This window comes from Mesocricetus auratus, unplaced genomic scaffold (genome assembly GCF_017639785.1).
Source record: "Mesocricetus auratus isolate SY011 unplaced genomic scaffold, BCM_Maur_2.0 Super-Scaffold_6730, whole genome shotgun sequence".
NCBI lineage: Eukaryota > Metazoa > Chordata > Mammalia > Rodentia > Cricetidae > Mesocricetus > Mesocricetus auratus.
The window spans coordinates 64,807,394-64,821,018 of record NW_024429184.1 but is presented as its reverse complement, the minus strand read 5'-3'; the positions used below and the strand labels follow the sequence as shown (position 1 = coordinate 64,821,018).

The window sequence follows — 13,625 nt, the reverse complement described above, 5'->3', positions numbered from 1 at the left end:
CAGAGATAGCTCCTGCTCCCACTGTTAGGAGTCCCACAAAAAGGCCAAGCTATACAACTTTAACTTATAGGCAGAGTGCCTAGGTCAGTCCCGTGCAGGCTCCCTGGTTGTCTATTCAGACTCTGTGAGCCCCTATGGGCCCAGGTTAGTTGATTCTGTGAGATTTCTTTTGGAATCCTTGACCCCTCTGGTTTCTACAATCCTTTCTCCCTCTTTTCTGCAGAATTCTCTGAGCTCTGCCTAATGTTTGGCTGTGGGTCTGCATCTGTTTGTATAAGTTGCTGGATGAAGCCCCTCTGATGACAGTTGGGCTAGGCACTAATCTGGTTATTGGAGATGGCCAGTTCGGGCTATGTATCCTCTGTTGATATTGCTAGGAGTCTTAGCCTTTGCCAGTACTATGTGCTTATTCAAACAGCAACAAGACATGAACAATGGCTGGAGAAGTGAATTTGGTCTTCTTCATGAACAGCCTGTAATTTAATTCTAAATATAAACATCTTCCGCACGATTTGATTTGCTGTATAATCTCTTTACAACAATACAGTTGTCCAAATGCCCGGGTTCCCCATTGCCCTTAGAATTCAGAGATGCTGCTGTGCAGTCGAGCTTAACAAGTTATTTAAAAGGCTTGTTACAGGATCATTTTCTCACCATGTGATGATTATTCTTGGTCAGGGCAAAGAAGCAAATGCTGTGATAGCAATAAAGAAATTGCCTTGTAAGATCCCGTAGCCAGATCTCCTAGAAGTTAGTCATTCCCTCAAGACCTGGTATTGGTGTTGTCTTACTTTGATGCCTGGGTACCTTACCACCCAGTCACTTGTAGAAGTCAAACTTTTTGTATCACATAGACATTTTACTCAATCCTTATACTTAGTTTCAGAGCCATAGATTGACATGAGGTAAATTCTCTTTGCAGTGACCTGACAGAAGTGCATGTTACCGATTTGATGAGAGCTTCAAAGTTTCTCTCTGGGAAGCTGAATGATTTTTGCCTTTAACTGAGTTGTTAGTGGTTAATTACATTTGGATATAAATGAGAGGAAAATCAATTCATAGGTGATCCAAAATTCTTGATGGGAGTTTAAAATAGAGAATCTGTGTATTCTCCCTAACATAGAGCAAATGGAGGGGAGTATGGGCAGTGCAAGGTAAAGGTGGAACCTTGAAAACAAACCTTGTTGTATAAGTACCAGATATCCTAAGTTTGAGTGATGAGTTGCTATACAACAGGGAAGTTGGTACCTGAGGTTGCAGTGTTGTTGGTGGAATTATATTTGAAGCTTTTTGTTGGCAAATGTACAAACAGAAGCATACCTTCCCAAAAATCATTTCAAGTGCTCTTGTGGAGGGGACATTGTCTTTTTATAGTCACTGACATACTTCATTATTGTAGTTTTCTGTGATAGTTGGATGGGAGGACATCTCCAAATCACTTCTAATTTAAACAGTTTTAAGACTAAATTGTAATTTTCTTGTCTTAAACCATTTTTACCCCTTTATCTAGCAAGGGCTTCCCCCAACAGTAAAGTGTTGTCCAACTCTTCAATTCACCAAGCCAGAATTCAACTATTACCTCTGATTTATCCAATTTTTTCTCCCCTTATAGTACCTTATTTAGGTATGTTAGTTATACCTTAGAATATACCCCTGCCTGTCACTCTAGACTGAGTGATCATAATCCCTCACTGGTGTCACTAGAGAACTGTCCACCTGAGCCTCTTTGGATACTTTAAACATTCAGCAGATGCTGAAGAGATCCAATGTGGTCAATTGGTCTGGTCCCCTCATAAAACCATAAACGGCATTACATTGTAATTAAATGACATTTACCACTTGGTATTTGATGGATATTGCATCCAAAGCTCTCAGCATACACCTTAATCTCAAAATGGCATGGTATTTGTGTATAACACATTTATCTTTTTTGTATGTTAAATCACTTCTAGATTCCTTATAATATTACAATATAAATTCTAAGTAAATAGTTATCATACTGTACTGTTTAGGGAATAATAACTGGGAAAAGTTACACATATGCAATTCAGGTGGAATGCATTTTAGAAGTATTTTAAATCTATGGTTGGTTGATTGAATCCATGGATATGAAACACTCAGCTCCAGATAGCCAATGGGAATAGCACATTCATTTTTCTAGCCTCCATCATCTGTTCCAAGCATATCTTTCTGAGTTCTAGCTTCACTGCTTTCTTTCTGTCCCTGAAAAATGACAACTATAGTTCTATATAAGGGTGCTCTGCCTGGTGAACCCTGCTTCTGAGAAGATCTGCAAGGCCAGCCAACCACTTGGACTTTCAAGAATCAGGATAAGACTGATCCATGGAGAGAAAGTAGAAGCTCCTCCTGTGTGGACACTCTAGCCTTCCTTTGACATTTGGTTTTCACACAACACCTTTGTGTTGTACCACACCACCAATATTGTTCACAGGAATTCTGAAGAGCTCATAGCTTTCAAGAAACAGGGGTTTCTTTACTCACTCTTCATGTCTACCTTGGGCCATTGTCCTCACTCAGAGGGATAGGCAGGTACCCCTTTAACTAGAATGATACTGTTGTCATGAAAGAGAAAGGAATAAGGTGGTTTTACACAGGCATATAGGATTTTACTATAAGTATCACACATCACATGTAGTCGTCTTACATTAGTTAAAGCAATTCACATAGATATTCCCCTCCTCGGAGAACTAGGAAGGTATCTCACACTTTGATATGTACACTAGTGATCATCCACCCTTTCCAGTTTGTAAGACATATGCAAGATACAGTAAATTCTGCGTAATTTGCCGAGTGTTTGTATGTGACAGTATGTCTCTAACCCCTTACCCCCCAGCTAAAATTGAGTTAATGCCTACTTTATAAGGTGGGATTTAGATTTAAGTGAATTAATACCTAGTCCATATATACCATGTCTACTATAAGAATCAACAATTGCTGTGATGATGGAACACAGGTAGGTGAGTTATAGTGTGCACAGAAGTTATTTATCAATCAATGTTTAAGTCAAAGGAAACTGTTCTGGAGTAGGATTTTGGTCACAATTTAATGAATTGGACCTTTATAGATAGATACACATTCTTAGTGAGCAAAAGTAAAGGAAAGTATTCTTTGCCTACACACAAAATATATGTGCTTTATTGTTGCTTCCCAGAATCTAGAAATATTATGCATGTGACTTCCCCCATCATTCGTTTTATTTGTAAGCTTAAACTCTTATTCCCAGAGGATCAGTACAAGTACATTGCAATTGCTTAAAAATGTGAATACAATCCTTATGACCGTGAGAAAGCTGTTTATGCTCAATCCCATGACTTCTAATTTAAAATACCCACAAGCACAGAGGTCTCCCAGCAAGATGAGAACTCCTGTATGCCTGTGCTCTTTGGTATGCAGGATTCATTTGTATCTGCAGTAGGAGCTTGGGTAATTGGAGTTTAGTCTAATGTTTTCATGTTGTGGAGGGAAGGATGAATAAATGTACTATCTGTCTTACAAGACCTAGAAATATCTTTCAAAATAGAGAAACTGTCTTTAAGACAATTCATCACTTTGAGCTACCGAAAATGTTCACAGAGTCTTCAGCAATGGGATTCTCCAGTTGTCACTGGTGTCTAACAACTAAAAATGCCACATGTTATTCATGTAGTACCTCATGGAGAGAACTTCCCCGACCAAACTATGTGAAATTGAATCAAGTGGGTTATGAACAGTACTTTACTGTTGAGCCACACCCAAGCCCGGCTCCATTCTTTCTTCTAATTGTTTTCTAGAACTTTGCATTGTCCCCATTGGATGGACTATAAAGCTTACTGTTTGTTACTTCCTCCAAGTGAAATTGGCACTCCAAGAAGGCAGAAGCATATGTGTGTTTTTTTGCATACTATACTTACAGTACTAACAAAACATGTTTTTAATAAGTGAAATCCCTTCTTGTGGATTTACTCAATATACAGCATTGGTTTTGCTGTCATATGTAAAATTTGTATACGAGGTATGGGCATTGTTATCTTGAAATACCCCCCAAAGAAGTGTTTGTGTTGTTATGAATACAGATAATGTGCAACTGGTTGGAGCTGAGTGTCACAGGTATTTTATGAGTGTGACTGTGATTATTAGCTAGAGAAATCATCTATAGGCCATTACTTCAGTTATAGCTTAAATTCATCTTGCAAGTTTGTATCATGCTGTTTGATAATAAAATCCAAGTTACATTTCTGTAATTTTGAGTTAGGTGGTTCTAACAGAAGTACCACATAGTGAGACTTCCAGCCTTTGACTTATAACTACTCAGTCTTCATCAGGATTTACACCAGCTCAGAGCACTATACCACTCAGCTCAATTGAAGAAAACTCTTTGATTGGGCATCTTTGTGGCTTATCAGTGTAGATGAACCCTGCCTCCTTTAAGCCTTACATTGACAGTCACCCTGCTTACTATCTTTGAGTCAGTACACCCAGTAGTCCTGGCTATTAGAACAGAGTGTAGAGATTAATGGTGTGGATTCTCCCTGTCACTTAGGTAATGGTGGAGGTGAAAGTCAGATGGTAGCTTTGTCTTTATGGTAGGAGGATGAGCCAGGGACGGTATTAAAGTGCAGTTAATGTTTGGAGTTTGTTCCTTGTATAACTTTTCCTGGTGAGGTAGGAACCAGTGTCTGAACTCCCACTATGGCACCAATGCCAGACCAAAGAACCGATTTCACTCAAGTCTGGCTTGGATAAAGAATGGATTTGTTGGGACTACTTGTGGGAGGTGTATGCATGAAAGTTACTGAGAGGAGCATGGGTGACTCAAGCTGCTTCATTAAAAGGCCCATCCTAGCATGGGGTGATGACTCACAAAGGCTGAATCCATGGAACTCCACAAACAGCTTGAAAACAGTGCCATCAGAGAGTATCGTCTCTCCCAGCATCCTTTGCTGGTCTTGTGAATTGCTAGCTTGGGCTACCTTCCTGAACCTGTTCAGTTTCCTTAATCTGCTGATCCTTAGGAGCCTTCCTGCCCCTCCTTCCAGCCCTCCTGGAGGTACTATTTCAATATAGAGGAAATAAATACACTGTAATGTTAGTAGTACTAATGACAAGAGGGAATACAAGTGTTATGCATCATAATGTTACCCCCATCCTATTCCCCATGCATCCATGGGGGCTAGGTACTTCTTACTTCATTCCACCATGGTCAGTTCTGATAAGAAAGCTCAGGTGGCTGAGGCAGGATTTGAATACTGCCTACTGGTCTCATTGTATGCTACTATGTTGCTTCTGAGCAGCAAAACAAAATGTTCTATGACACACACTTTACATAATCACTATTTGTTTGGCATGAAACACAGAAGCATTCTGGAAATATTTGTAAGACTATCACATTTAACAAATGAAAGTGTTATCTGTTTGAGCAAGTTTCAAAACATGCACTTATGTTCTTTATAAATGTTACATTGCAGCCTTCTGTCTTCCATAACATATTCTCCTAAGTTGGAGCGTAAGACAGCAGAGTGTGTGCTACCAGCTGACAGTGACAATGAGAAGGGGGAAAGAAATAGCAAACGTGTCTGCTTTAACGTAGCAGGAGAAGAACAAGAGGATTCAGGTCACGACACCGTAAGCAACAGAGACTCTTACAGGTGAGCTGCTCCTTGGTCTCATTTCAACAACAAGGGCAAATGAGATTTTATGTTTTCTTCCAAAATCCTAAAAAATATTGAAAGTTGATTTTGTTTGTTGCTGTTTCAAAATAGCCACCAGTTCAATTAGGGCAGCATTGTCTTTAAAGTTGTTCTCATTAGTGATCTGGCTTAGCATTCCCTCCCCCATCCAGCGGTGTGGCCCTATTTGTGAAAGAGTTGTTTTTACAGGCTGATTGTTCAAAATATCCTTCTGACCATGGTTTATTAGCTAGCAATGAGCAGTTCTTTTTGCCCTGATTCCCATATATATATATATATATATATATATATATATATATATATATATATATAATCACACTTCCATATCCAGCTTTGTGTTTGCTTCCTCTAGGGGCTATTTCTGTAGTAATAATCCAGGACTGATAGCATAAAGTACCCTCAACTGGCTGACTTGAACAACAGAATTTGTCACATAGCCTGACCAAGATGTTGACTGTGTTGGTTCCTTCTGAGGACTGTGAAAGAAGGGCATACTCCAGGCATCAGTCCTTCAGATGGAAATTGTCATCTTCCCATGGTATCTCCCCATGTGAGCTCTCATAGATCCCCTTCTTATAGGACAGTAGTCATATTGGATTAAGAGCCCATCCTAGTGACCTTACAAAGGACATCTCCTTAAATTTGGTTACATTTTGAGGAATTGAGTGTTAGATTCCAACTTCAGAATTTGGGGAAACAGTTTATCCCTGCTCCTCTTCCTGCTCAAGGGCTCCTCTGAGGAGTTCCATCATCGAAAGTGCTTTTCTCCTCCAGACCTTGTCTTCAGAATTCTCACTTGAGCACTTTTGCAACTAGCCAAATATATTGTATTTCCAACTTTAGCATCTCTGGTTTCACTTATATTAGCTGAAGAAAAAATGTCCACTATTGTTCATAGTATTTTCATTGAAAAAAATGTGTCGGTGTTAATTGTATCAAAATTGTTCTCCTCAGGTAGGGTTATATCAATGTAGTCATGAACCGTGTTTTTAAAAAGCATAGTTTTACCAGAAGAATTTAAAATAATCTCCCACAACCTTGTGGAGTGGCAGATTCTGACACAGCAGCTCCATTTAATACAAGAGAGAGCATAGGTCCATGGTGTTAGGATAGGTGTTTACCTTGGCAACCAGGGGTCTCACTTCATGGCTTCTTGCTTAATCAATCTGTCGTCCTGATTTTTATTTTCCAAAGAGGATTTTAACAACTCCATCAAAGGTAATTATTCCTGTTGATTTCATAATGAATTGATCAGCTTTACTATTTCGTTTACTTTTAGCTTAGAAGGCACCAGCTTGCTCCATAAGAGTTGTCTATGGTTTCTCTCCAGTGGCCAATTACATTTCTAAAAATACCTCACACCCTATTTATCAGATAGTTAAAACTACCCCCACAGTCTCCCTCTGGACTACAATAGAAATTAAATGTAGATTTAAAATCGAGTTCTTTTCCCTTCCTCTAAGAGGTTAAAAAAATCTCTGGCACTATTTGTAAAATCTGAGTTATCCTCATAATCATACAGCATCTAAAACATTCTTTTCATAGATATTCTTCATTTTTGGTACTTTCCAGTGCTGGGTTGTCCATGGAGACAGATGAGGTCGCTGCCGTGGGGGCCTCCAGGTGTCCCCAGTAAGTTGTAATTTAAATGACCAGAAAGGAAAGAGAAAAGTAACAAAACAGAGTTAGTCAAAAACTTTCTAAGGACTGTTACTAAATAGATAATGAAGATTTATGTGGGATGACTCCTAGTTTTTTTCCTTTTTATGTAAATTAGAAACCGTCTTATTTTATATATCAATCCCAGTTCTCTCTCCCTCACATTCTCCCATACCCCCCACCGGCCACCATCCCATCCCTCTTCTGCTCCATAGAAAGGGTGGGGCCTTCCATGGGGATCATCAATGTCTGTCACATCATTTGGGGCAGGTCCTAGGGCCACCCCCATGTGTCTAGGCTGAGAGAGTATCCCTTTACAGGGAATGGACTCCCAATATCCATTCGTACACTAGTTATAAATGCTGTTCATTACCAGGGGCCCCATAGGCTGCCCAGGCCTCCCCCAAGTGACACCCACATGCAGGGGGCCTGGATACATCCTATGCTGGTTTCCAAGATGTAGTTTTCATAACCAGATGCTTTCAAAAATTCACTTAGGAATCAATTATATGACAAGAAAATTTGAAATGTTTGAATTTAAAAGAATACTTTTAAAAATTGGGAAAAAGTGTTGGACAGGTTTCCTTTTCTCATAATGTTATAAAGAACACACTGATAACTATGTATAGCATACATTTGTGTGATAAGAAATAGCAACAGGATGCAAGCATTCTTTTGATGATATTTTTTTTTTAGGTTTTTTACGAGACAGGGTTTCTCTGTATTGTTTTCTAGGCTGTTGGTCCAGCCCAGCCTCGAACTCACAGAGATCTGCTTGCCTCTGCCCCCCTAGTGCTGGGATTAAAGGCGTGCACCACCACAGCCTGGCTTTTTTTGATGGTAATTTTGATTAGCACACAAAGCAGTGACTTTCATTGCCACATTCTCTCCTATATCCCTATGCTCTGCTCATATTTGGCTTTCACTGTTCTCTCTGGCCATCACACTGGGTACAAACCTGGGAAAACATGTTCTTAAAGTAACATATGACTCTTTTTTGCAGTGATTGCAATAGCAACAGAAATTCCATTGCCTCCTTCACGAGTATCTGCAGCAGCCAGTGCAGTTCCTACTTCCACAGTGATGAGATGGACTCAGGTGCGTGTGGTAGACGGTCTGTGCTCTTTGATGCCAGCAAGAGCACAGGTGCCTGTAAGAAGGGAATTAATGCCTTTGATACACGTGCATTTTCAGTTTTATTAGTCATTCTCAGTGGCCACCTGTATTGCATTGTGACTGATAAAGCTAGTTTCCGAATGCCAATTATTGGAAGAGTGCATTTAAAAGTATCCTTTAAGGTATGGCTTCTGATCTTCCTGTTCCTTGGGAAGGGCTGTAGGTACACTGGAAATATGTTTTTACCATAGCGCTGGGCATGGATGCTTGGGTGGAGGTGTGAGAAATCACCTCAGCCTGAGGATGGTTTTTGGAAGGCAAGGGAACCTTGTATTTAGTCAACTGGGACAGGGACGTCAGGAAAACACACATTGATGCTGTTTGCTTTATGCTCCTTCCCACGAGGGTCGTGGCTCTGGACCGTTTCAGCAGCATGACCCAGCTGACTGTTTTGCTCTGTGAGACCTGATACAATTCCTTTTCTGATGTGAGATAGAGTTCACTTTTAATTGCTCATAATTTATCAAATAAGAGAATATTTCAACCAGTTAAAAATAAGGTGAAGGTTTTTGGCTTATCTTTTTGTTTGTTTGTTTCATATAGGTGATGAGCTCCCTATCAGCATCCGGATATCTCATGATAAACAGGATAAGATACACGCGTGCCTGGAGCAGCTTTTCAGTCAGGTGTGATGGGGCTGCTGTGGGTCTTTCGTGGAGATGTAAAGAGCTAGGAAGGAGAGTGTAATTGGTCTCTTGATCTCCTTTTCTTTAAAAGAGGCGACTAAGCTAAAGGGTTCTTGTGAATACCAAGTATTTTACAGAAAACTGTATGGCAAACTAAAAAAAAACTATATATATGGGACAAACGCTTTTGACTATTTGTGGGATGACTTAATGTTTCCTTGCACCTTGCTTAATGTTATTTCTAGTTTCAAAAACTACACAGTTGTCTGGCTGTTCATGTTTGGACTTTGCTTTTACAAAATGTTTCATGATCATAGTGAAAATTTTATATTATATTTAGCACTTTGGAAATAACTTTTTTTAATGTTCTGAACTTTCACTTTCTTTTGTGAAGTAAATTTTTATTTTGTATCTTTTTATCAATTATTGTAAATTTCTATGAAGAACTGGAAAGATTTGAGTGAAAATATGAATTGATTATAACATTTTGCTTAAAGATAAGCTCCTTCAACATTGTAGGTTTTCAAAAACATGTATATAAGAAAAGTATTTTATAAGATATATCTATGCACATGTAAATAAATATATACCCATATATCCCTATATATTATGTATTATCAATGTCTGTAACACTCAGAAATCTACTCTTGATAGATGGATTCCATAACCAACCTCTTGAAAGGGCAAGCTGTTGTAAGGGCCTTTGACCAAACCAAGTATTTCACACCAGGTCGAGGATTACAAGGTATGTTTGAAATAAATATGAAAGGATAGCATGCAATAGGCAATACAGTACTCAAGCAAAAATATTACAGAAGAAAAAAATTTCTGTTGCTTTTGTTCCTCAATTCTCCAAACTCTACTTCTGTTTGAATCATATGCATAAATGTTAAAATCAATATACTATCTTTTAAAAACTTCATATATCTTTGAAAGTTTAAAACACTTGAAAACTCTAGGGGCAAAACCAAAAAATGCATGAATTAAAACACAAAAGACTTAAGTTGCTTTTGCAGTAGAGTAAAATCTACCTGGTCATATCCCATGGAGGGGAAGGGTCTCAGGAGTGCTGAATCAGCAGATACGGCTCAGGAGACAGAGCATAGCACTGTTCTGTTCTCTTCTCGAGTCTCTTTTATGGTATTTAAAACACAGTTTCCTCCTATATCTCCTTCCTGGGTGGAATCCATATAAGAAAATAATGTTAAGCTTTGATTTTTAGATTTAACTCACTATCTGTTTATACTTCACTAAGAAATTATTAACTCTGTTCTAGAATGGTCCAAATGGACCAAAACAAGCAAATTCTGAAGCCAGTGGGCTTAACTGAGGATTGATTGTGACTTACAAGAGATTTGCTGTATCTGTTTAGAATTTCAACAGGAAATGGAGACAAAGCTGAGTTGCCCGAAAAGATTGAGGCTTCATCTCAAGCAGGATCCTTGGAATCTTCCCAGCAGCGTCCGGGCTCTTGCACAGAATATTAGAAAATTTGTGGAAGGTCAGTATGAAAAGCAAAGAACATTGCCTGATATCAGCAATAATCCCTTAGAAAGCCAGTAAAAGCAGAAGTCTGGTAATGCCCCATTACTTTCTGAAGTGATTCCATTCTGAATAAAATGAAAGGAACACAGTGAGTGAGGAATGAGGAGATATACAAGGAGTAAGCCTGCAAACACTGCAGACTGTATCATGGAGAATATTCTGAGAGAATAAAGTAGGACTTGTACATAGACAGTCGTATCTAAACTCATCATCTAATCTTATAAGATATTTTTCACTTCAAATTTGTAATTGTGGTCCAATCCTAGTGTCTTAATGAGATAATTAGTTATGTTGTTCATTTTCTGATATATTTCGTTACTGGCACTATGCCCACATATGTTCCTTCTCTCTGGTGGTCTAAACTTAAGATTCTATGAAGTATTTTGTCATTGTAGATTCTATATCAGCTTCGAGGTTGCAGTAATAGCACTCTTTGTGTATATACAGCACTTTAAAAAACTTGGAAAGACCTTACATATACTCATTTTTTCTGCACAGGCCATTGTATAGGTAAAGTATTTATTATCACCCATGAATGAGCTGAGACTAAAAGTAATTAGTAAGTTTTCTAACTCCACAGAGCTAGAGTATAACAAATTGGTTCCCAGTTATGTTTTCTTTTTTCTGAAATCCTTTTGTTTTTGCAGCCTTGTTTGTAAACTCCAGTGCCCTTTAAAGTATTGCCTTCTTTTTGATCAGCTAGTCGACGCCCTCTCTTTGACACCTATAATACATAGAACAGGGTGATTTGTAACCCTTTTTTTTCCATCCCGTAATCTTGATTACATGGAAGGAACTCTTTGCTATTGGAAGTCGGACACAGTGATAAGTATGAAATTAATATATACTTGTTAAATATTTGTGGTTGGTCATGTGTAGGATGGAATAGTAGAGTATACTAATATACATTAATACATTTTTATAGAGAAATATTAGTCATAGTAGCAAGTATTATTATTTTACAGCTTAGCAACACAGTTTATAATCCATAAGTAAGGCAATAGCTAACAAGCTAAAGAGGCCAAGGGTTATGTAGAACTGGGAGGTATTTGAATGGTGTTCTATTGTGTCACTCAAAACTGAAAGACATTCTAGCATGTTGAACAGTTATTAACATTTATCTAAGCAGATGGGAAAAAGAAGAATGTCAAGAATGGCATTTTGATTACCTAATATAAGAAGACCATGGTAATTTTTATTACTAGGATACAATACCATTTGTGTTGCAGAACCAGAGTGGACAATTGATACTTGTGCTTTCTTTCTCTGCAGAGGTAAAGTGTCGGGTAATACTGGCTCTCCTTGAATACACAGGTAATGTCTTGCCCTAGTTTTACTATCTGAAGCAATGTGACCAGGTTCATAAAAGTCTGAAAATAGGAAATCAATGCCTTCTGCCACTTGGAGAGATAAAATGGGTCTCTGACATCTGCCTTCTCTAAAGTACCAGAAAGACTTTTTAAAATGTATTTAAGGGTTTTAATAAGAGAACAAAAACTTAAGCTCATTTTTATTGTAAGTACATATGAAAAAACATATAAACACATATTAAAATCATCTCATAACTAAGAGAAACAGAAAGCTGGGCATTGAAGCACAGGCAAGCAATCCCACATTTGGGAAGCAGTAAGGAGGAGCATTAGAGGGAGATTCAGACTTCTCCTGGCTTGCACACCAATACCTCCTCTAAACAAAACAAGGAGAAACTGTGTAGGTCATGGTAAAGGGAATAGTTTGTGTATGGATATGCGGTTTATCATGAAACCATCTAATTGTTTACGATGACCAGGAATTATGTAAACATTTTATAGATCTTACATTAAAGCACTTCTGCTGTGCATTTAGTAGGCATGCAACATAATTAGCGATGACACTAAAGGATAATTAAACATTTGATCAAACTCTACATTAAAGATGGTAGGTCATTAGCTTCCTCAAAGCAAGCACTACTTATTTTTATCATCAACAAAAAACTAAAGTGGTAGCTGTTACAATTGTTCATTGAACAGATGTTGTAAGAAAGAGTGATGGTCTGAGAATGTAGCTCCATTGATAGAATGTTCATCTAACAGCCAGGAAGCCCTTGGTTGCATGCCCAGCATAGTGTGATGGCACATACTCCTAAAGCCAGCATTCAGGAAGTAGATATTGTGAAAGCGTGTAAGAGCCCAGCATTGTTGGCATACCATGGCACCTAGAGGCAGCTTCGAATACAGCAGTGGAGACAAGACCTTTACTGGCTTGTGCCTTATTTATTTACTTTTTTAAGATTTAAGAGCTAGATTCTCACTCAGTTGTCCAAGTAACCTTGAACTCTTGAGTTGAAGTGATCTTCCAGTCTCAACCATTTGAATATCTGTGAAATGCTGCTATACCTGTCTGGGGATTTTCCTTTTGAAAGTAGGACTTTCAAAAAATATTGCAAGTACATAGATGCAGGTAGGGTAGTTTATGACAGTTTTAGAGCCTACCAAACTTGGAACTTTTTGGTGTTGAATGAGTAGAGTTAACCAAAGGAGCTTTGGGTTAGTTGATTGATTGGTTTGTGTCTTGTTCTTTGATTAATAACAGTAACAACAGCAAAAAAACCCTTACATTTTTGAACTATTCTAAAGACACATTTCATAGATTCATCTTTATAAACTCCATTGGGGACTATTGTTTACACAGTTTTAAAGGAGAGTAAGTATGTTCTGAGAGAATAATAATAACTGGTAGATGGTGTTCATTCAACTCAGATCTTGTATATCATGAGAATTCACCAAAATGGGCCCCATTGAATAAATTTAAGAAATAGCAAAAATCACTTTTGAATTTCAAACTCAGTTTCTCCAGTTCCAAAAGTGACCCTGGAATGCACAGCTTTCTTAAGTGTTCAGATGGCTGCTTCAGCAGATGGTTGTGGTGTTTGTCTGTGCTTATGTGTTTGTTT

General features: G+C 38.3%; 1 protein-coding gene across 1 annotated transcript in view; it reads left to right on the top strand.

Annotated features, from left to right (window-relative positions):
* The window catches only part of Prex2 (phosphatidylinositol-3,4,5-trisphosphate dependent Rac exchange factor 2), a 273,913-nt gene that overhangs the window by 167,096 nt on the left and 93,192 nt on the right, over positions 1-13,625 (top strand). The window contains 6 exon segments of the mRNA XM_005066754.4: positions 5,466-5,645; positions 8,350-8,444; positions 9,066-9,148; positions 9,803-9,893; positions 10,521-10,649; positions 11,966-12,007. Of these exon segments, the coding sequence (XP_005066811.2) occupies positions 5,466-5,645; positions 8,350-8,444; positions 9,066-9,148; positions 9,803-9,893; positions 10,521-10,649; positions 11,966-12,007 (620 nt within the window).